This window comes from Gossypium raimondii, chromosome 5 (assembly GCF_025698545.1).
Source record: "Gossypium raimondii isolate GPD5lz chromosome 5, ASM2569854v1, whole genome shotgun sequence".
Taxonomy (NCBI): Eukaryota; Viridiplantae; Streptophyta; class Magnoliopsida; order Malvales; family Malvaceae; genus Gossypium; species Gossypium raimondii.
The window spans coordinates 15,960,223-15,984,571 of record NC_068569.1 but is presented as its reverse complement, the minus strand read 5'-3'; the positions used below and the strand labels follow the sequence as shown (position 1 = coordinate 15,984,571).

At 31.2% G+C, this 24,349-nt stretch overlaps 2 protein-coding genes across 2 annotated transcripts; both read right to left on the bottom strand.

The window, feature by feature from the left end:
- Positions 1–7,733: 7,733 nt before the first annotated feature.
- LOC105771310 (calcium uniporter protein 4, mitochondrial) lies at positions 7,734–9,277 on the bottom strand. Its single transcript, XM_012592729.2, has 2 exons — positions 8,651–9,277; positions 7,734–8,367 (listed from the first exon to the last, which is right to left on the bottom strand). The coding sequence occupies exons 1-2, from the start codon at positions 9,206–9,208 to the stop codon at positions 7,882–7,884; spliced, it is 1,044 nt and encodes a 347-aa protein (XP_012448183.1). The 5' UTR covers positions 9,209–9,277; the 3' UTR covers positions 7,734–7,881.
- A 5,775-nt stretch (positions 9,278–15,052) lies between these two features.
- LOC105770489 (uncharacterized) lies at positions 15,053–18,105 on the bottom strand. The gene is made up of 6 exons (XM_012591707.2): positions 17,619–18,105; positions 16,500–16,626; positions 15,880–16,019; positions 15,714–15,776; positions 15,534–15,602; positions 15,053–15,401 (listed from the first exon to the last, which is right to left on the bottom strand). The coding sequence occupies exons 1-6, from the start codon at positions 17,820–17,822 to the stop codon at positions 15,330–15,332; spliced, it is 675 nt and encodes a 224-aa protein (XP_012447161.1). The 5' UTR covers positions 17,823–18,105; the 3' UTR covers positions 15,053–15,329.
- Between the last annotated feature and the right edge of the window lie 6,244 nt (positions 18,106–24,349).

The following is a 24,349-nucleotide window of genomic DNA, read 5'->3' as shown; positions in this document are numbered from 1 at the left end:
AATAATCTCCGAACAATCACATATCCCGTACAAGTACGCATATGACCCTATTGGCATGCCGATTGTATCCTAACCTTTTACCAAGTTCCCATGGGCATTAATTGCACACATTTCATTATCATCCCTGTAATCAATCATTTTCACACGTTTATACCCTGTAATTATCCATATTTACTTATCACACCCTGTAAATGATCACATGTTTCATTTCTATACCTTGTAGTCATTCAGATTTTCACATTTATGCCTTATATTATTACGTAATAGTCAATCATCACATAACATTTCAATTTAATTTATTAATAGCCATACATGCCAAATTCACTAGTACTTCAAAGCATACTCAAGCATACATATATAAAATTAAATACAAGCACACATATCATACAAAATGAGATGTAAGTTCCATATGAACTTACTTATTCAAAACACAACAGTGGATTCTTGAGGGACTAATATGCGATTTAGCTTTTCCTTATTAACTCCAATTTGATCTAAATATTGATCTAGATAAATATTTTGTTTATCAAATTATTATCAAATAGTATTATACAATACTATAAGATGCATGATTCTAGTAAATCCAATTTTCAATTTTCTCACATATTTTACATTTTATTCAATTTAGTCTCTAAACTTGGTATAGACATAACTTTCAATTCCTAGCTTGGATTAAAATCGATTTCATTTATTCTCATTTGGGACCTTATATTTTATATTCCTAACATAATTTCATGATAGGTTTTACATTTATTCAATTTAGTCTCCAATGTAACAAAGTTAACAAACAAGCTAAATTAACTTTACAATCTAAGCTTGAAATATATCAATTTCAAACATAATTCATCAAGTAATAAACCATGCAACATTCTAAAACTTTAACAATTTATCAAATTGATACATAGGCTAGCTAAATAAAGTTCTCATGACCCAAAATCTTTAAAAATTACATGAAAAATGACTTATTTACCTTCAATTTATTTATTGGCAGAAAGCTTCAAAAGCTTGAAGAGTTTTATTTGGTTTCTACAATGGTGGACGGTGAAGGAGAGAAAGATGATCCATTTTTTTGCATTAACTTATGCTTGTATACCATGATTAATCACTAATTAACATAGTTTAATTAAGTTAATCATGCCTTAGTTACTTTAATTATCTCTTAATCATTTGTATAGTGGAAAATGGTTTGTTCACCATTTTGAACATTAGGTTAATTGCTAGATAGGTCTTCAAACCTTTTGCCAACTAAAAATTTATAGCTATTAGATTTTATAATTTAGTCTCTGAGCCTTAATCAACTACTAATTTGACGAAATTATTCGACCAATCTTTAATATATTTTTATATTAATTCTGTAATTATTATTATTTTATATTTACAGACTCGATTTATAAAAATAGGGTTTCAAAACCGCATTTTTCAATACCACTGAAAGTTGAGCCGTTACACATGGTTGGATTGTTTGCATAATACTTTAAATATTCATAATAATAAAGATATTGATGATGGTTCATAAAATTATTAATAAAATAAAATAATTAAAATTCTTTTATATTTTATATAATAAAAGCACTATTAATAAACAATTATAATTATTTTTTATGCCAATAATATTTTATTACTTTAACATATGCTAAACAATAATATATGTATCATTTATTTAAGGGTTTTATTATTCTTAATTTATTCAAATACATTCAATGATCTAATAGTTAATTAATATTATTTTTATTATCACATAATAATTAGTAATACATTAATAAATATTATTCTAATATATAATATAATCAACAATAAAATGTATTATTGTCCATTTAAAATTTCTCTCAATTCATTTTTATATATTATAAATAATTTATAGATGATAAATGATGTATAGATATTGCATGTATTAGTAATTATTATACAATGATAAACACAGATAATCTAATTGTACATTCAATTTTTACAACTATTATCACTAGGTGCATATTTGTTATTTTAAACTAAGTATCAATTAATTAGTGTTATAATCATATATAAATTAAACTACGATTTAGCATTATAAATAGATATATTAGTAATGCATTTTCATTCAAGTAGTATTTAGAGAATCATCGAAAAGTTACTTTTTAATGCGATAGGTGTAATACCCAATTTTAGCCCGGGCTCACATATGGAAACATAATTTTTGAGGATATGCAATCTTAGATATGATATGCAATCTTAGATATGATATATGCAATCTTAGATATGATATGCAATCTTAGATATGATATATAATCTTAGATATGATATGCAATCTTAGAATATATGATTTTGTAATCTTAGAGATTTAATTTGTAGGTACCCTTTAATCTCAGCCGTTGATGTAATTGATCTGTACCGTTGGATTTGGGGAGGCTCAACTATAAATAGAAGCCTCTCCCTTCATTGTAAAGAAAAAGAAAAGAGAAAAGAGGAGGACTAAAAAAAGAACGATTGGCAGTTTTTTAAAGGTGGTTTACTATTTTTTTCTTTCGATTATTTTTTTACTTATTTACAATTTTAAAAAAGGGAGAAGGTGATACCACTGCGAATTTTATTTATTTATTTTATTTAGCCTCTCTGCCTTTTAACGTTTTTGTAATTAAGTTTTCTTTATTTTTTTAATTTACCATTTTATTTATTTTAATTTCCAATTTAATCCTTTTGAACGACACCGTTTTAAAGGAGAAGGGAAAATTTCCCTTCCAGCCCCTCTATGTAACTCGCGCGTTCAAATTAGTCCTTTTACTTTTATTTATTTTGGATTTACCCGGATATTTTAATTGCAATTCAATTTAGTTTTTTATGTTCTTTTATTTATTTTATTAATTAATAGTGTAATTATTATTTTTATTCTAATTTTTTATCTATGTATATTCCTTTTATATGTACACATATATATTTTAAAAAATGAATATTTTCCTATTTTTTAATGAATATTTTCATATATATATGTATATATTTACGTTTTAAGTGATTAAATACTCACATTTTTCCTTTTTAAAATATACTTATTTTTATTATTTTATATATGTATGTATAATTATTTTTTCTTTATTTTCATAAGTATATTATGTGTTGTATTTATATATAAATTTCATAACCTAAAATTTTATTTGTAAATTATATGTATATTTTAATCTTCATAATTTCCATGTGTACATCTTTTGATCCTTATTTATTTGTTTGCTATCCCATCCATTGTATAATTTTGTTTACACTTAATATTTTGCATGTCATGGATTACCTTTTTTTTATTTCGTTTATTCATTTGCTTATATTATTTTCATGTCGATGATGTATTTATTATTGTTATTATTGTTATTATAGCATTTGCATGTATAAAACCACATTACATCATTTTTTTACTCAAATTTAAAGATAGAATTTTTTTAAAAAATTGAGATAATGTTCGTATTTAAGATTTTCAAGGGAATTGAGCCCTAACGTATTGGGTTCCGATTTTCTTCGTTAAATCCGATAATCAAGCATTTCTCTTCAATCAAAAATAATAATAATAAAAACTCATTATTGGGAATTCAACACGTTGTGTCCTAACGTATTGGATGTGACGCATTGATTTCTCGAAATGAAGATTTTTTTAAAATAATAAAGGAAATATTCCGAGTTTGGGATTTTAAAGGAATTGTGCCCTAATGTATTGGGTGTGATTTCTTAAATCTTGGATAAGTGGATGTTCTTTTAAAGAAAAAGGAAATATTCCGAGTTTGGGATTCTAGAGGAATCGTGCCCTAACGTATTGGGTGTGATTTCTTAAATCTTGGATAAGTGGATGTTCTTTTAAAGTTTTATTGTACAAGTATTTTGGCCCGATTCATTTTGGGGAAAATTAGAATGCTGTGCCCTAACGCATTGGGTGTGGTATCTTCTTTTTCTGAAATAATAATGGTCTTAATACGTAGCCTTTTAAGTTTTGCTAAGGATTACGTTTTTTTCCAAATTCTCGACCTTAAGACACTAATTAATTAACTAGGTACCAATTTTGGGCTTTACGATGGTGCTAATCCTTTCTCGTACGCAACTGACTCCCGGATCCATTTTTCTAAAACTTGTAGACCAAAGCCGTTTTTTTAGGTGATCCAATCACACCTCAATAAAAGATTGGTGGCGACTCCCATTTATTTTGTTTTTTTTAAAGTCGAGAACCTAAAAATTTTATTTTTCAAAAAAACGGTTTCGACAATAGGTTTTGTTTTCACTACCAAAAAAGTTTCGATTTTTAGATGATTTAAACATTTCATTTTTAGGGTTTTTTTTTTTGTTTATGGGGAAAAATTCATTTTTTGTTGTTAGGTAGAGTTGTAACAACCCGGTTTTGACCCTAATCGGAACAGTGGTTTCGAGACCACAAATCCGAATTAGAAAAATATTATTAATATTATTATGTATGTTTATTTTGTGTGTATGTGATGGTGTGAAATTTTCGTGTTTTAATTTCGTCGTTTAAGTGTCTGATTTAATAAAAGGGCTTAATCGCGTAAAATGAAAATTTAGGGGTTAATTATAAAAGCACCTAATTGTTGTTGTCTTTATAACTTAGAGGTTTTATAATGCAAATAGTCCACTATGTAAGTTAGTGGGTGGCAAAGGACTAATATAACCTTATTATATATGTTTTGTTTATTAATTATTAAAGGTTAAATAAGTAAATTAATAAATAATGTATAGTATAATAAAACAAAACATAAACAAGCCATTATCATCTCTTTTGTTGGGCGAATGTTGCAAAGAAAGAAAACATCTATGGCATTTAGGGTTTCGGCACTTTGCTAGCTTGATTAAGGTATAAAATTGTTTCGGTTTTTGATAATTTTTACGTTTTTGAGATTGTTGCTTTGAATACTTCAGAACCCATGTATTAATTTTGTGAATTGTTGATGATTTTGAAATGTGCCATTGATGAATATTTGTGTTTTGTGATGTTTGATGATGAATAATGGAAGATATGTCTTAGATTAACATGTTTTGTCTTGGGATTTTTGATGAATTTGGGATTTTTGATGAATTTGAGTATTTAGGGCTAAATTGTGAAAATAAATTTTTGAGGGACTAAAATGGGAAATAAATGAAATACATGGACTTGTATGAATACAATGAAGATTCGGCCTAACTATGGTGTTGTGAGATTTTGTGTAATTTGTGTTTTACGCAATAGGGACTAAATTGCAAAAAGTGTAAAATGTCTGGGGCAAAATGGTAATTTGCCCATTTATGTGTTTTTGGATAAAATTGAATGATTTGATGAATAAGAGGTTAAATTTGAATATGTTTAGATCATGAATGAAGAAAAGCGAAATTAGATCGGGAAAGTCGAAGGTAATCGAATAGTCGATCGAGTCCATGAATATCCGAGGTAAGTCTATTAGCTATTTAATGTCATAAAAATCAGTATATAGGTATGTATATGTGCTGTATTTTGATGAATTATAATTGAAAATATGTTGGTTGAAATAATTAAAAGTATGAGTGAATTATATGCATTATTGTTACATGTTGAATCATAGGTATATACTTATATAGTCATTTGAATTTAGTTAAAGTATGAAGGTATATAAGTATATACATGTATAAATTATTAGATTAATCAAAGATATGTATAAGGTATATGTATATATATAAAAGGGTTCGAATGATTATAAAAGTATATATATATATATAAACTCTTGGATTTGATTTGTGATATGTATGTTATAATTGTATATATATATATATAGATTGAATAAGCATGCAAAAATACGTGCATGTGTTGTGTATTGAATTTAGATATGTCATGATATATGTATATACGTGTATAAACCTTTGGAATTAATTTAAGACATGTAATTCATGAGTATATATGTGGTATTGAAAAGTATGTTTATGTGTGAGATGAAAATATATGTATATGCAATATTTAATTGGATATGTTTACATACATGAATAGGTACTTAATCCAATTTAGGTAGGATATATGTAAGATATTATGAAATGCGATGAATCAAGTATATGCGTATATGTTCTTGAAATGAATTTAGGTATGGAACTTATATATGTTTAAGAAAGTTTTGATTATGTGAATTTATTTATGCAAAAGTCTCGAATGGAAATGAATATATGAGGTTGTTAGTTTGAATGACTAATATAAAGTGATCGAATGTAAATCAGACTTATTGTCTAGCAGTGGATCTTGGGTGATATAATTCAGGCTATGTGCCTAGCAGGCTTAATGCCGGTGAATTAATTCAGACTTTACGTCTAGCAGGCTTAATGCCGGTGATACATTTCGGACTATAGGTCTAGCAGGCTATAAGCATGTGTATCGAATCAGGTTTTAAAACCTAGCAGGCTAAGTGCTTGGGTGAATCTATTTAAACTATGTGAGAATATGCAATTGATATATCTATGATTTTGGTTATATGAAATCGATGTATACATAAATATTAGGTTTTTATATGCTTGGTGAGTATACATCTACATTCGGTTTTGCATTTGATTAAACATAATTGTATGCATTTGGTGTATACAAATGATAAAGGCATATGTATATCGGTATATGCGGTTGTTGAATTTATAAATGCACATGGGGATATGCGGTTGTTAAATATATACATGGAGCCTATGTGTTTGATAATTATTTATGGATGCAATTGGGATATATATATAAATGTACTCATTAATTTGTATATGATGAATATGTATATATATATATATATTGAATGTATGTATTAGCGATGTACTCGGTATAAATTGATAATGAGTCTATATATATATAAGTGAATATAATATGTGATTGGTATATATATATATATACATGTGTATGATCAATTTTATGCACATGATAAGTACATATGTGAATTCGAAAGTATGCAAGTAATAAAGTGTATGTACATTCGGTTTTTTTAATTGTTGATAAATATGTATGCATTTGTCTATACGTATTTGTTAATATATACATATTTTTGTTGTTATGCTATAAACTTACTAAGCTATAAAAGCTTACTTTGTTTGTTTTCTATCCATTTGTTTTATTTTTTTTAGATTTTGGAGACGCGTTACGAGCTCGGGGATCATCAGCATAGTCCATCACACTATCGACTTCTTTTGGTATTTTGTTAAATGTTTGAACTCGATCTTATGGCATGTATAGGTTGAGCACGATATTAATTACATTTTGATTGTAAATTATAATAGCTATGCGGAAGTAATTAAATTTTCATGTTGTGATCAGTTTGTTTAAAAAAAAATGGTTGTGTTTGTTCGGTAATGCCTCGTAACCCTAATTTGGCGACGGATACGGGTTAGGGGTGTTACAAGAATGATAGAAGGTAATTATAAATAAAACTTTTTAGGCTTAAGTTCGATATTTAGATATTTTGTTTTTAACTGATTTAAACCTAATATAAAAATAAAAAAGCTAATTATTTATTATTTTCTTAAAAAAAAAAAAAGGCTATTCGTTTGAAATTTATACTAGTACTACTCTTTACAAAGTTCCCTGAGAAAAGACTTGGGACCAACTTACAAGATCATTAGAGAAAGACCTAAATCAACTCACGCCCTCAAAAACTAGGACACGTGATCTAATACAAAGCCAGTTAGTTCATCGATAATAGCCTATTGCTGTACATCTAAGGACCACTATGCATGTGGATCTTGCTTCTTGCTTTGCTAATTTTGGTTTTACAGCACTCTACTTAATAGTACTCAATCGTCTGAAGAATCGATACTGGATAAGAACAATTATGATTCAAATATCAAAGTCACTGGCGATCCACATCATAGAATCCATAGTTCCTTTTTCTATTTCGCATAATATTATATAACTAGTGCTAGAAGAAGAAGAAAAAAACTCCATTAGTTTCCTTTGCAGGAGCGTCAAAGGAAGGCCTCGTCTTCATGTTTTAAGGTGGTAGAGGAGCAACGCTCCAAGCTCGGCAAGGCATTAGAGATGTTGGGATAAAAGGCTTGACGAAGTTTATTGTATTTTTCGATGTCAAAGCCGTGGGCCTTGACGAGTTTCTTTTGTTTAGTTTTGAAACGGCGTTGAAAATAGCCTTCAAAGGAGGGTTCGGTGGAAGTGGTGAGGAAAAACCCATAGGCAGAGGCAAAGTGCAGGGAGGTGACGAAGAAGCATATGGGCTCCATCACGTCCCAACTTAGTTCCCAAAACGTAAGCCTCATGAATCCCAGTGTTTGAAACAGTAGGAACCCCAGCCCACAATAAAGCTCACCACGAACCTGAGCCTTGGCCTTTTTGTCTATTTCAGCCTTTTGTTTCTCCATTTCTTCTAGCTCTTTTCTTCTTGGGTCATCTGGGAGGGCCATCGATTCCGAAATCATGCTTTCCATTGATTTAGCCAACTGCGGGAATAAAACTCAGTCAACAATCAATTCATACCCCCATGCTTTAGGTTAGTCATTCATGAACCTAATTTAGACTTTTAGAAATTAGAATGGTCATTTAAAAGCCTTCGTTTAGCCTACTATGACTGTCCACTGCAGCTGACCATTCGGCTGAACCAGACCCACTTCGCAACAGCGCGTGCATTGCACTCCTCCAAACAGTTTGGAAGACTAGTAATGGATTATTATATTAAATAATAATTCCTAAAATAAATAAGATGGAGGGAGAGAAATTTTATACCTCTTCGGGGCGGAGGAAAACGACGTTCCCTAAAACAATGACGTTTCCCGAATGATCCAGCACTTTGGCGAGTTCTAAACCTTGAGCTTCATTTCCACATCTATCAAGGCAGATCTGAACAAACTCGTAATAAGAAATCGAACTTTTTGGAATCTCTCTTAGCTTCGCTTTAAGCTTCTGGATTTGAGAAGCCCTCAATAGCTTCCTCGCATCTTCAACAGAAACCTTAGCCCTGGCATCCGTTGGTAGAGGTCGAGGCTGAGCTATTCCTTCCAACTGAAGCTGATCTCCAGAAATGTTTATGCCTCGAAGCTTTTCTCTCAACTTTTCACCCACAGGAACCGAGAAGATCTTCGGAAATCCCGGCGACGGCTGTTCCAAAGGCCTCAGGTGAAAGAACCGTCGGAAGAATCCTCTTTCACCGGAATCAGGCAGGGCCACGTACTCCCGGCGAGGTGCGGTATGGAGTGAGATCGGAGAGTTCTCTACGGTAGCAAGCGATGAGGTGATTCCATAACAGCTCAACGGACGCTTCCCAAGAGTTTTCCGGAGCGCCATTGATGAGGAATAGAAAAGGAGAGTTTTGTATAAGAGAGAAGGTGGGAGATTGTGGTGGGTGGGTGAGAGGATCTGTATTTATAGTCCAAAGTTTGAGGAGAATCTTTAGAGAATCTAGCTAATTTTGGTTGTGTCATAAATTATGAACTTAGGAAAATGAGAATATTTTATACTATGTTTCTTTAAAATAATACATAAAAATGCAAACTAATAGTTTAAAAATTATACTAAAATTATTTGTGAAAAGTAAAAGAATATATTTTTACCAAGGCTTTATAAGTAAGAAGTGGTTAAAAGCATTATTAGAATCCTGTGCATACTTATACATTTTGTATTCAAGAATATCTTTAAATTTATTATTCACAATGTTGATTTTAATCTTCTGAAAATTAATATTCATTTCTAAAATATTGGATCAAAACATTATTTGATGTCTTTCTCATTATGAATTATACCTTGAATTTTGTGACTCTATTTTATTTGATTAAATTTAAATTTTGCTATACTATTTTGTTTTAAAATCATTTAACCAAAAATTATCTTTATATTTTACTTTAATATTTAACAATAATATGTTTATTAATATAATATTAAAATGATTATTTTATTTTATAATATATATATATATATATTTAAGTTTTATTTCGTTAAATAGAAATTTTAATTTAGTTAATAATTTATTTGAAAGAACTTCTTTTACCTTTATTTTCAAATCATCAAATTTGATATTGAATGGTAAATTTTAATTAAAAAAATCAAATTTGGCGTGAAATTTTAATAAAATTCAAAGTCTAGTAGTAAAATTCAATCATATAAGTCTTGAATGACAAATTTACTCATAGTTTCAAAATATAATGACAAATGTCAATAGAAACAAAGTATCGTGACAATTTTAATATTAACCTCCTAAGATTTATTAAATGAATTTTAATAAAGGGATAATGTTACCCATTATTATTTAATTATTTTGGTAATTAATTAATTAATTAATTTTACTATCTATTTTTATCTTCAATCATTTTTACAATAAACATCTAATTAGTTACAAAATATTCTAATTATTATTAAGTTCATATATAATCATTTTATTGATAATAAAAATATTTCAATCCCTATTTGATATAAACTCAAGATACATAATTTTACAAGAAACGAGACTTGAACTTAAGAAGTTGAAGTTTCAAGGTTTTAAGCATTACCATTAAAAGGGCCTAATTGTTTATAACTTTATTCATTATCAATATTGAATTTTTTTAACTTTATAGAATTTTTTTATTTTTTTAAATTATGCTTAAGCATAATTGTGATTTTTAAATTATTTATTGACGTAAAATATAAAATAAATATTGCCATGTTAGTGTGAAGTGCATGTGAACTGTTACGCGAATGGCCACACCAACATTGTTAAAAAATAAATATTTCAGACATAATTTCGCTAAGTAACAATTTAACTCATTTTAAAAGATTAATGACTAACTTCAGTTAAAATAGAATAATTGTAAAATTGACAAAAAAATATAAATATTTTGAAACTAAATTTTATATTACACTAAATTTTGATGTGAAGCTTAAGACTTAAAAAAGAAATGCTGGCATGAAATTACCAATATATTTATTGTTTAATTAGATTTTGTATATATGCTGACAGATTAATTATATTATTTACTTGAATATTGAAGTAAATATTATTAAGAAGGCTTTACCTAATTTTATCTTGGCTCCAACAATATTAAGTTAAAAGAGTAAAAAAAAGAAAACCCAGGAAATGCAGGGCAACAGCCTGTTGGCGTGTTGGGCGGTGTGAGTGGAACTAGAAAGAAGACATTAATCTTACAAATTCACGTGCCCTGTCAAATTTGACAATTTGCAGACAAAATCGCACGAGAGAGACAGAGACTTGGGCGAGTGTTGCTCGGAAATTTTAGGCGTATATTGTGGATAAAGAGGGTCACCATTTTTGCCCCTAATTAATTGATTTGGGCCCTCTTTTCATATTTTTCACGAGCACCAGGTTATATATCTCAACCGGCCAAAACACATATTGTAATGCATGTTATGAAGCCGAAACATTGAAATTGGGGATGGGAGATCATGATCCCGACCATGTCTCAGTCAGACAACAACATTTCAGTTTTTTGGCTTTTAAAAAATTAGACAGCTAAATAAACTTGCGTGGAAACTTGATTAATCTTTTTCCAATAAAACACATGCACTTTTTATTTGTTTCTTTTGTATGCGCAGAGTTCTTTCACGAAACTTTCTGATTAGAATGCTTAATTAACCACTCTGGCACCTTTAGTTTACCTACCAAACTATTATCGTTGCAGTAGATATTTGTTTCTTTTTTTTACTTTTAAAAATTGACAGTGGGGCGGCTGAGGATGTGGAGATTCTTACTGCAAGTGGGTTAGATATTCATAGTTAGCCTTAATGTAGGGATCCATGAATCAATGCAGCCCTCTGGTAGGAATCTCGTGTTCATCACTGAATAAGAATTTAAGAATCCCCGCAATTTGGGGGGTTGGAACTTGGAACAAAAAATGCAGAATAATTTTAGGATTTGATGATTACATCAGTAGCTGATGTAGTTGAGATTCTTGGGCACTACTGCTAGTGGCAGTGGGAAGTCTACTACCCCATTTCAAACTCGTTACAATGTAAGACTAATTAATGCAGGGAGAGAATCAGCTTCTGAATTCATGAAGAAGGCAGGCACGATGCTCGTTAGCAAATTATAAAACAGAGTATTAAGCCTGAAATAGAATGATGTTTTGATATTTGATTCTTCCAGTAACAGGGACTGGCGTATCAGCCAAGATGGCCTCAAATCTGCCACATAACCCAGCATCTGTAGTCGAATTTATAACCATGAATACTTTCATTTGTTTTTCAAGTATCATTTTATCCGTATCCGAAAATGACTCGAGTGAGGTTTGACATTGTTTGTGGGGATGATGATGGCAGCAAAAGTAGGCAACCCAGTGGTAGAACATGCATCCATGCGATGTTAGGCTGGAATCCTTATCTAATGCTGCTTAAATATGACGCTCCATTTGGCCACCAAATTAAAACTTCCCTTCCTCTTTTCATCATTTGATGCAATTTAAGCCTCCCCCCCCCTTAAATGTCATTAGAAGAATATAAGTATTATTAGATATGGTTAATTAGATTTCATAATTATGTCCAACTATATATCCAACACCAACATTCATACAAGTTTCGTGTTGTCATCTATAAAAGGACTGTAGATAATTCTTTGGGGACAATTGTGGTGGGGATGGCAATACCTTTAGGATCCGAAGCATGCTTATTCTCGTGCATGGTGGTGTCTGAGGCAAGACCCATTTCGGTGATTGATTCAATCTTTTTTATTTAAAGTCAAATATCTTGTCAACTGTTTTAGCCCAATACACTTCATAATATATTTCTGTATATCACCGTTAGTTTCATATCATCCAAAACAACGAGATATGACAAAAGTAAATTGTTGTTTTATTTCTATTAAAAAACGAGTAATTAGTCTGTGTATGTTCGATTAAAAAATAAATTGTTGTTTTCTATGAAAATTTTCATTTTTTGTATTGTTAAAATTTTGCGTGGTCAAGAGAATAACTAGATAGTGACATGTGACATACCACTTGTAACTAATGTTGATGTACAATGATCAATTTTAATAGTAGAGATTGATACAGTTTTTAACAAAAGACTAATTTATTTTTGATCTAATGTGTAATGACTAAATTACTCATTTTTAGTAGAATGACCAAAATATAATCTGATTTTTAATACAATAATTTCTATGATACTTTTACCAGAAGATACACATGAACTATATTCCAATGACTTTCAAATAAGAGAATTAATACACATCATTTTGTCCTTTTAATATGGATAATCTTTGCTCAGATTTGTGAATGAAAATGTAAAATATGCGAAAATGAATATTTATGTCACTCATAATTTGAGTAACAAATTTTATAATAAATATATCCATATATAAAAATTAATAAAATTTTAATTGAAAATTTGAAAGCCCTAAAATCAAATCTTATTATACACAAAATTTAATTAAAAATATATAAAAAGAAACAAGGCATAATAATGCAAATTAGTAGATGTTGGTAGTGGGGGGGCCAGAAAGCCTTTTTGTATATGCTTGATGACGCGAGGGAAAGCATTTATTAGCACCGACGAGCTTAGGTATAAAAGAAAATGAGAGCAGTGTTTAAAATGGGAGTGTGAAATTGGCTCTTTTTCATTCCCTTTACCGCCATCAAGGGAAAAAGCTGATTTAAAATAATCGTTGCTTGAATATAATACTCACGCAATTTCTTTCCTTTCATCACCTTCAATTATGATCCTTGCCATTACTAACACCTACACTGCATGAATAAATAATCATTCTTTTGTTCATACACTTTATGCAAATTGTCAAGAAATCCCCACTTTTTATCTTCTGAATCCAGATAAATCATCTTTCATCATTTTTAACAACACTGCTCGCTATCAACATTGGGTCGTATTAATGCTACTTGTCCATGAGTGTTGGTTTAATTACAAACTACGATTCAATAGATAGTGCACCAATATCGAATTAAAATAATAAAAAAAGCAGTTTTTTTGTTGAATTAAAGCGAAAATTGGTTTGATCTTTTTGACCAACGACCTGGGGCCATAAATCTGACAACACAACTTGTTAATTTTAAGAAACAAGACAAAGATGGGACGCAAAGAAAGACCTAGAATTGTGGAATCTGAGAATGAATCTTTGACTAAAACAGGCTGAATCTTCTCAATTAATGGGAAAACCAAAAACTTTTTCCAAGCTGTGGCCTCTTTTAATTTAATTTAAACAATACACATCTGAGCGGTAGCTGATTGTCCACAATTTTGAACATGATGCCGCCTACATTTGCCTTTTCTGTCCAAGCTTGGAACTTTCAAATAAAAAGGTCTAAAACGAGCAGCTAAATCATAAAACACAAAAATAACCCTATGAATTTAGTCACTATAATTAGTTAAGTTTTAGTCTCTATACCTATAAAATACTTGTTATTAAAATCATTAAATTATATTACTTACAAATAGTCAAATTTAACAAAGAATTTTTCAAAATTAAAAAAACATGACCTAAACACTAATGTCATAATTTAACCAATCAAAATAATTACTTATATGCAATTATAGACCCTGAATAATTGTTTAGTCTTAGGTTAAAAGATCGACATTTTCCTATTCCCAGAGATTTAAGGGTTAAAATATGTTATTAGTCCTTGTATAAAATATGAAATTTAATCTTGTACTTTGGAAGTTAAAATTCAAACTCCCCATTTTTTAATTTAAAAATCTTAACCCCATAATTTGTCACATCTATTTGCTATCAACCATAAGTCACGTCATATAAAGACAACTCAGTTTTAAATTTAACAAAAATGCTTCTAATTTCAATAACTAGACCAAGATTTTAAAATCAATAAAATAAAACTTAAATTTTAACTTTAACAATAAAGAAACTAAATCTCAAATTCTATACAAGTACAGGGACTAACATCATATTTTAACCATACCCAATTTTAAAGCACGGGTTTATTGTTGAATATTTCAGAGTCTAATATGCATGCTTGTAGAACCCATTTAATGTGAAGATATTTTTAACCAAAATTCACTCTAATCAATTAGGCCAAGTTGGTTTCCGTTACCCATTTTAAAAAACCATGCCGAGCCCCAAATTGATTAGAGATTGGGCCGCTCAAACTAAGTCCACTAAGAAAGAAGAATATACACATTTTCCCCCCAAGAAATCCACATCTCCAAGTTAGCAGTATGGTGAAGATTGAGGCAAGCTTTAGAAAGGAAAGAGGTCTTGTATTGTAACCAAGTTTTGGAATCAAATATCTACACAAACTTGTCTACGGTCTACCAAAATGGAAGAACCTCTATAACTCGGTGAATTACTAAACCTACTTGACAGAGATACCCGAAATGATTAACAAGCAACAAATACATTACGGTTATCACCAACAACAGAACACATCATTAGGATACCTGCATTTCTGTTAGCGGCTTTGGGATGTTGACAACCAAACTCAGAGGCATCTGAATCCCATCATCATGCTCCAGCTCATTTACAAACCGTCTTCAATCTCTTAGCTGCGTGAACAAATCCCACAATTACCTGCAGCTCATCCATTTGCTGCAACAATAGATGGCATTTTCATGGTGTAACCTTACTGTTCAGTCACGAGGTGGAAAAAACTACAACACAGTTGTCTTAAGCAACAAAGTCAAAAGAAGGAGAAGCTGCAAGAGCGGTTGAGTAAGTTACCTGCGACATGAAATGCCTTTGAACAACATCAACTAGTTGCTCTTTTGATGGATTGGGAATAGTATCTACCTAGCAATACCAAAGACGAATGACATTTAAACCATTTATTTCTTTGGCGGTAAATGTGGTAGAGGCAAGCATCCATGGTTCTAATTAATTAGTTCTCCATGGAAAACTTACAAGATTGAAGTGTCGCCAATATCTCCATAAAGCAGCAATCTCTAGTTTGCTGAGGTCAACTTTCTACAGGGGAAACAATATAACGTATAGCTAACATCATGTTGCAATACACCCGAAGATTGAAGATTGTATAAAAAGAAAGCACAGGTTTAAAAAAATAATTTACCATGGATCCACGGGATGCAGAAACAGTCCCTTTCAACTGCGAGTCACAAGAAAGAGACCTACTCATCGTCTTGTGACAAGACCCAGACGATTTATGCGCTCTATGCCTTGATCTGTGGGACTTTTGAGTGTCATCAGATGCTGGGAAATTGAAAGATCAAACAAACTACATTAAAAAGACCCAACTGTAGTGGGACCAAAAGAAGAAAGATAAGGAAAATGAGACACTGGAGCTTTTAGAAATAGTGAAAGCTAAAGGTGGCAACAGAAATGGATCCTATTCAACAATCTGAACTCCATCTCACAAGAGAATATTATCCAAAATCACAACACCAAAAGTATTAGGTATTAGAATAGTCAATCAAAACGTTAAGGATTGCAGCACTCTGCTTCCAAGATATAAACCTCTTACACAAGACCCAAGACGCACAATATCGGTACCCCAAAGTCAGCACAAGTAAAAGAAATATCTTTCCTACTAGTGAAATTTTAAACAAATTAACAGTTGAATGAAAAGTACATGGCAACAACAAAGCTGTAGACTTGAATAACTCACACAGGAAACTAAAATTTAGAGGTAGATGCAAATTTTGAATTAAACAAGTCAAAAAACAAACTCACCCATGTCTGATCCATTCCATTGCACGTTTTCAAATTCGATGTCATCGTCTTCTTCATTACCAGTAGGAGCTTCGATCACACTGAGGGCATTTCTCTGTAGTTTTACTTCTATGCCATTGGTAAGAACCTGTTGTTTTATTGAGTAGAGAAACAACATATCACTATCAGCTAAAAGGTGAATGAATGCGTAATCTACCAATATTGTCCAATAAGGGGACGCATATGGAGACAAGTTTCCAGATATTCGGAAGTAAAAAAAAATAGTATTTTTGTTAAAATAATCAGTTAGAATTGACACTGCCAAAATGTGTTTCAATCCACTAGCACATCTACAGTAAAAAAGAAAATCAAGATCAAAGTATGATTGTTTACAGCAACCAAAATCATAAGAAACAATGGAAAAACAAAGAAAAAAAAGGGTTTCTTGTTGAGAAACATTCTGAAATCAATCAAACAAGAATACATGAATAACACAACCATGCAATTGAAAATCTAAGCTCAGTATAAGACAAATTCCTAATTTATCCATTTTCTTAAGAAAGGACAAATTAATCCCCAGGAAATCAAATCTCGTTCTACAAATACCAGAACAGCATCGTACAATCCCTAAAACGAATCAACATGCCAGATCCATTGACGGACACTTACATGCAATCGAAACCTACCATCCGAGAACCCGAACTTGCGATTTTTGAGCAATAAAGAAACCTTTATTATTATTATTATTATTATTATTATTATTATTAGATGGAAGGATAAGCATCAAACTAGAACCAAACTAAGACAAGAGACAGCTAAATTTCCAGTTTCATTAGAAAATAAAATTTATCAAATACGCTAAAAAGGATTCAATGCGCAAAAATCACCAAGACAATATGTAAAACCATTGAATTAGCCAAAAAGCAAAAGGTTTATTTGATTATAAAAACCTTTAAACTTTCAAAATTCCTCAAATGGAATCCACATTATCTTGAAAAACAAAACCAAATTTCAGTTCACCTATATAACTCTATGAAAATCCCCAGTTTTATAAACAAGAAATTCAAGTTCCTCCAATTCCCAGATAAAATCTAAACTCCAGGCCCCAGGAAAAACGGAAAACAAATTCCAAGGAATTACCAGCCAATGCCACCCGCCAAGTCCAACAGCCTTCTTGACCACGCCTTGCAGACCAACGAGCACCGATTTAGTACGGTTATTGCCAGTCACGACCACCTTAGTATGACGGGGTAATACCGACAGCTCTTCTTCGCTACTGTCTCCATAGCTCTGTAACTGGGAGAAACCATCGCCATTGACGGAAGTCTCCATTGCCTCCAGCATGTTTCTTTCTCTTTTTTTCTGAACTAAAATGATTGCCCAACTCAGTGAATCAAACAGGGGTCAAACTAAGGTCGCAAACCGAAGCATTAAGGACCGAAATTGCAATGGATCGGAAGGTCATGCATCGCTGGATACGTATGTCGGATTTTCGTAAGCAAAACAGAGGGAAAATAAGGCGAAATATAGGAATTTCGGTGAGATAAAAAACACAGTTTAGAGAGAGAAACAGCCAAAGGAAAAAGATAGAACACATATGAAGAAGCAGTTCACATTAGTGAGAGAAATTTGAGAGTGACTGGCGTTTGTTTATTGGTTGGTGACGTTGTCAATCCCAACGACGTGAAATGAACCAATCACAAAACGCCACGTAAAAGGACGAGAGGTTTGTCTTTAATCATGTGCTTCATAGAGAGGGAGAGAGAAGCCAGCTTGGTTTGCGGCAAAATGGAGATTGTGGGAAAACTGAAATGACGGTCTTACCCTTGGTTCACATTTCAAATTTGAAAATAATAAAAAGAAAGGCAAAAGGGTTTTTGGAGCCAATTTAATATTTGTGTCTTTTTGGGGTCTGGAATTCGGACATGACAGGTTTGTCCAATTTGAAATCCTTATATTTAATTACACTTTAATCAATATTTAACTAATTTTGAAGACGACTTACCAAATAAAAAGTCTTGAAAAATAATTAAGTTAATGAAAGGCACAACATAATCTTGATTCTAAAATAATTGTTTCTTACACAATGTCAAACAAGTGCAACTTTAGTTTGAAGTAACCGATGTTTCTACTTCTACTTGTTTCTTTAGGCACATAATTACAAATTTACGGTGGATTAAAAGGTATCCTTTAACTAAAACTAAATATCATTATTACATGTGATTTAGGAAATGGGAAAAGATTCAAATGGAAGGCAACCTGTAATGTAAACCAATCAAATAATAATGTTATAATCAATCTAAAACAATAAATTCTTAAAATTTACAAATACTACACTGATTTATAGCATATTCAAGAGGTAATACAACACCATCATGGTCATCGTTATGGTATAATAATATCAAATTTTATTTAAATTTATTCATATTTATAAATTATAATCTAAACTCATTTACTCCTTTATATTGTTTTTTCTAAAATTTTACACATTAATAATTTAATATTCTTTTTATTACTTATATTATCATAATATAAAAAAATGAAAACTAATTTACCATAAACTTAAAAAATTGGGTCGGATTATATCCAACTCGAGCATTGAATTTAAAACTTAAAACTGGCTAATATTTTAAGGGAGGTTTTTTTTTTTTTCGAATGCTTTGAACGTGTCTTCAAACTTAAGCAGGTAATCTGAACCCAACTCAGATAAAAGTCATAAAACCGTAGCGCAGGCTAAACGAATAGCCGTAACGGATCCCGGAAAGAAAAACATAAGCGGGACCCATTCGGCGGGAGAGGCGTACCTGTCGTCGGTGATGTCTTATCCAGTATGGGATAACACTACCACCCTTTCCTGAATTTCCCGCCAGATTAAATCCATCACATCCGTTGATTTAGAATGATTTCATTCCACCGCCGTCAGATCATTTCTAAGGGAATGTAACCCTCTCATTCAAAGCTTTATTAAAAAAAAATAATGGTTTTGTTTTGTATTTTATATTTTTTAGTGGAAAAAGGCAACATCTGTAATGATAATAAAGTTGAAAGAAGCGGACACCTCAGCATAAAAAGTAAAACAATTAGGGACAATACAAAACAAATGACTGCAACCAAATCAAACAACTAATTTGTGACCTGATACGTAATCACAACCGTTGTTTGTCTTTATCGGACGTACTGTATGGTTTGGTTTGATTTTGGTTTTTGTAGGCATTGCTACACTGAATTTATTCAAAGGAGTGAAAATGTATGAAATTCAGGCTGAGTATTTCTTTATAGAAGTATTTTTGAAATAAAAAATATTTTTGGGATAAAAATATTTTTAAATAAGTTATTTTTTGAGAGAGAAAAATATTGTTCTCAATTTAAAATTTGGCTCAATTTTTTTTTAATTAGAAATTTTAGTTTCTCCTCAAAATCTTTTTTTTTTTAAATACTTTTAAGAAGTATTCTTAGACTAGGCCTGAATTAATTAATATTGGCCAAATAATGATATAATAGCCCAATTTACCTGGGCTTGTATAAATAACAAAATAATAATAATTAATACAGTCCAAAATCAAATACAGTGGCCCAAATGCTTAAGTGCTACCCACTAAGGGCCATTAAAATTTAAACCCAATTTGCCTAGACCCTATCCCAATCACGGAGGCATTAGCATAAAATCGAAGCGAAACCCTAGGGCAAACCCGATTACAAGCAGACTTCTCTCGTCCGCGCGTGTCAGGCCTCTGCTCTCACGTGCGCTTTCGTACCCTCCATATCCGCCACGAACACAGCCACATCAGCCCCATGTACCTGGAACGTCGCAAACAAACAACAAGCAGACAAAAGGACAAAACGGGCTAACAACAAATGGGCAACGAAATTACAACAAAAAGAGGGTAACAAAGGGAGAAAACAAAGGGCAAGGAAAGAAAAGAAATAAGGGGGAGCAGATGAGATTTTTGGGGGATTTTGATTATTTTTATTTTATTTTCTTGGATTCGGTTATAAAAGACCGATTCCAACACTGTAAAAGGAGATCCGATTTTGAAAAAAAGAATAAAGAAAAAGAGAACGATAAACAGTTCAAAAAAAAAAAGAGGTGATTCACTATTTGTTATTTTTTTTTATTTTTCTCTGCGTTTCTCTACTGTTTTCTTTGATTCTTTCTATTTTCTATACAAAAAAAGAGGAAAGAATAGGGGTTACCTACGTGTTTCACCGCGAAATCCTTGTTTGCTTCGCCGAGATCGGAGTTTGGCAAGGGTTTCAAGGCTGAAAAATTGGCAGAATTTGAGAAAGGTGAAGGGGGTTAGGGTTTCAGTGGTTTCGCAAGGCCTAAATCTCTTTTAGTTTTGTGTTTATATCAATCTTGGAACGGCGCCGTATAAGCTAATCTTAATGGCTCTAAAACAGCGCCGTATAGGCCATTGACCCGATGATCCGACCCAAGCACGACCAGATCCTCGCGTTTTGGTCTAGGAAGGAATATTTTGCCATTGGTCCTCCTGATTTGTTTCATTGTTTTAATTTGGTTCTTTTATTTTTCGAATTTGCCCCTTTGTTTTCAATTTTATTGTTTTAATCCCTTTAAAACGCAGTGTTTGAAAGTTTTGGATAATTTCCTGATTAGCCTTCCAGGTTACGCGCATCTTGCAATATTGTCCTCCATTTTAATTTATTTTTGTTTTTTTAATTCTGTTTTTTATTATAATTTAATCCTTTGTATTTTTTTTACTAATTAAATTTAACATTAGTTTTTTTTAATATAATTATTGTTATTACTAATTTTTCGTTATTATTGTTATTTTATTATATATTACTATTATTTTAGTATTATAGATTGCTATCATATTTATTTATATTTTCATTTATTCTTCAAATATATATATTATTTTACTATGTATTATTTTAAAATTACTTTTATATAGTTTTATTCCAAGTTGTTTTATATAATAATTATTTTAAAATCATCCTATACTATTTACTTTAAATCAATTTATATTAGTTATTTAAAGCTCATTTTCATATAATTTTTTTACCTATTTAAATCATTTTCCATATCTTGTTTTAGACTCTATTTCATTTTTTTCTTCATTGCAACTATATGTATATATTATTATGCTATTATATATATTAAATTCTCCGTTTTATATATGCTATTTATCTAAATAAATATATATTATTTTATATAATTTATTCTTAATTTTCTTAATTTTCGATTATTTCAAATTTTCCTACTTATTATTTGTTTTAAATATTTTATATTGTTAATATATCAATAATTTTCAATTTCTTTTCTTTCATGCCATCTTTTAGTTATTTCAAAACTTATGCATGGGATTTGTGTTTGTGTTAATTCTCTTGCTTTTTAGGTTTTACTAGTTTTTAATTATGGATTATAGTAGTTGCAAAATGTATAATATAGGTTTGTTGCCCTTATGTATATTGTATTGTTTATTTGTATTTTATTGATTCTTTGTTGCTCATTAGCTTGTATTTAGCTTACGATTTTTTCTCTCTCACAATCTACATTGTAATCCTCTTGTGTTTTATTTGTCAAAAAGACTACCTTCTAATCAAATATTAAAATCGTTTTATTCAAAGGTTTTCAAGAAAATGCAATACTCGGTATTTGGGATCTTCGAGAGGATTGAGCCCTAACGTATTGAGTTCCAATTTTTCTCGTAGAATCTAAATAATCGAGATTTTTTTAATCAAATATAAATAAAAAGCTCATTCTCGGGAATTCGATACGTGGTGTCCTAACGCATTGGATATGACATATTGTTTTCTTGAGACGAGGATTTTTCTAGCGAATGAAAATAAAGGCAATATTTGATATTTAGGAATTTTGTGAAATCGAATCCTAGCTTACTGGGTTTGATTTTCTCATTTGACCCAAATAATCAGATATCCTTCTCAAAATACATAGTTTTTAAAAGTCAAACTTAATTTTGAGGATTTGAAATGTTGCACTCTAACTTACCGAGTGTGACAATTTATTTCTTTGAAGTAAGTGAGCCTTATTATCCAATTCATTTTATTCAAGATAAAAGGATCATATTTTAAAATATTTTCAAATTTTCGACACTAAGACATTAAACAATCGATTCGGTACCAATTTTGGACGTTACAAAGGTGATAACCCTTCCTCGTGCGTAACCGACTCACGGACCTATTTTCTCAAATCTCGCAAACCTAAAATTATTTTAAACAATCGATTCGGTACCAATTTTGGACGTTACAAGGGTGATAACCCTTCCTCGTGCGTAACCGACTCACGGACCTATTTTCTCAAATCTCGCAAACCTAAAATTATTTTCAAGGTGATCCAATCACACCTTCCCCCAATATAGGATCGATGGCGACTCCCATTTTCATTTTCAAAGTCGATTCCCGTTTTTCAAATTAAAAGGTGGTTTCGACAAATGATTTAGAGGTTTTTTTTCCAGAGTTAAAATATCCACCATCGGTTGCAATGTTTAATCATTTCTTCATAGGTAAACGATTGGCTATGGAATATGCTTCATTCATATGAGTGGAGATCAAACCTCTAATCTCATGATTAATAGATCAAATGAGTTAAAAACCAACTTTTGTTTATTCTAAGTTTGATTTTGTGATTTTATCTCAACAATTTTATTTATACAAAATAGAAATTTATTCGTAAAATAAATTAAAAGTAGAAAGATGATGAATTTATATATGATTATTTTTAATTTAGTACGTGATCAAATTATCAAATGTCAAATCAAGAGATAAGATTAAATTTTTACTTATGGTTAAAAGCGATATTCTCTCTCTTCTTCTTTTTTTACTCTATCACCTATCTGGAAGGTTAATCCCTCGTCACCGCTGTCAACGCGACTAGCCTTTGCATCAACCGTTTCGGGGCTCTCTCCTACTTTCTTTCCTTTTCTTCCCTTCTATTTTCGGCACAATAAGTTTGAGGCCGTCCCATTTTACTTGTCTCATGGATCCCTCATGGTCCTCCACTCTTCATTGGACCTGGGCTCCATTTTCCTTCTGGGAGTTTCATTGGTATTTTGCCTCTGATTTTGGTGAAGCCTTTGTTCTCATGGTGGTCTAATGATGGCACCTCTTCGGGATCTCACTGGTTTCGTTTCTCGACGGTACTTGGTGTAATATCACCAAATCTACTTTTTGTGGATGTTGTTGTCGTTGTCTTAGATGTTGCTCCTCCTTCAGTTAGTTTTCTCACCAGCATTGTGGTGGTTTCGACGTTTATTTTGGACTTTACGATGACATGGGCTCTGCCAGAGACGTCCATGTCATTGGGCAAATTGCAATAACCTCTCGCTCTCTCCCAAAGCTTTCCCCGTCCCCTCCTATGCAGCGGCAACGAGGCAAGTGGTAGGTAGGGGTTTTGGTTGGGCTAAGTCTTGGGTTTTGTTGTATTTTCCTAAGCTTTTATCTATTTGTTTCGTATTTGATCCCTTTTTTTAATAAACCTTCTACGATGAGAAAAAAAAAAAAAAGGCTTTGCCGTAGCTAATAGATATCCAATGTAAGTTTCATCGCATATCTAAGCACTTAGACCACGAGTTGGCTTATGCTCCGAATTATCTTCATGATACTTCCTTTTCAGAATCCTCGTGTAATTTTAGAAAAAGATACCCCATGGAGACCAAAATAAATTAAGCACCTTTAGCATCCAAAAAATCTAAGTTGATTAACAAGGCTCCAACTTCAATGCAGACTTCTTCCGTCACAATAAACTCTATGGAAGAACTTACATGTGAGTTACACACAATAGGATTCAATTTGATGTTGGAGCATGGCGCTATTGGAACCAGAGATCTTGGCCTCCCAAAGTTTTGTTCATTAAATCCCTTAAATTTCTTGAAAATGTTAGTTTGACA

Coding starts and splice junctions, on each gene's coding strand:
- LOC105771310 (XM_012592729.2), bottom strand. CDS start 9,208: ATGGCGCTCCGGAAAACTCTTGGGAAGCGTCCGTTGAGCTGTTATGGA. Junction 8,368..8,650: donor TTTTCCTCCGCCCCGAAGAG/GTATAAAATTTC, acceptor TTATTCCCGCAG/TTGGCTAAATCAATGGAAAG.
- LOC105770489 (XM_012591707.2), bottom strand. CDS start 17,822: ATGCTGGAGGCAATGGAGACTTCCGTCAATGGCGATGGTTTCTCCCAG. Junction 16,627..17,618: donor TTGGCGGGTGGCATTGGCTG/GTAATTCCTTGG, acceptor ATAAAACAACAG/GTTCTTACCAATGGCATAGA. Junction 15,402..15,533: donor AAAGGCATTTCATGTCGCAG/GTAACTTACTCA, acceptor CTATTGTTGCAG/CAAATGGATGAGCTGCAGGT.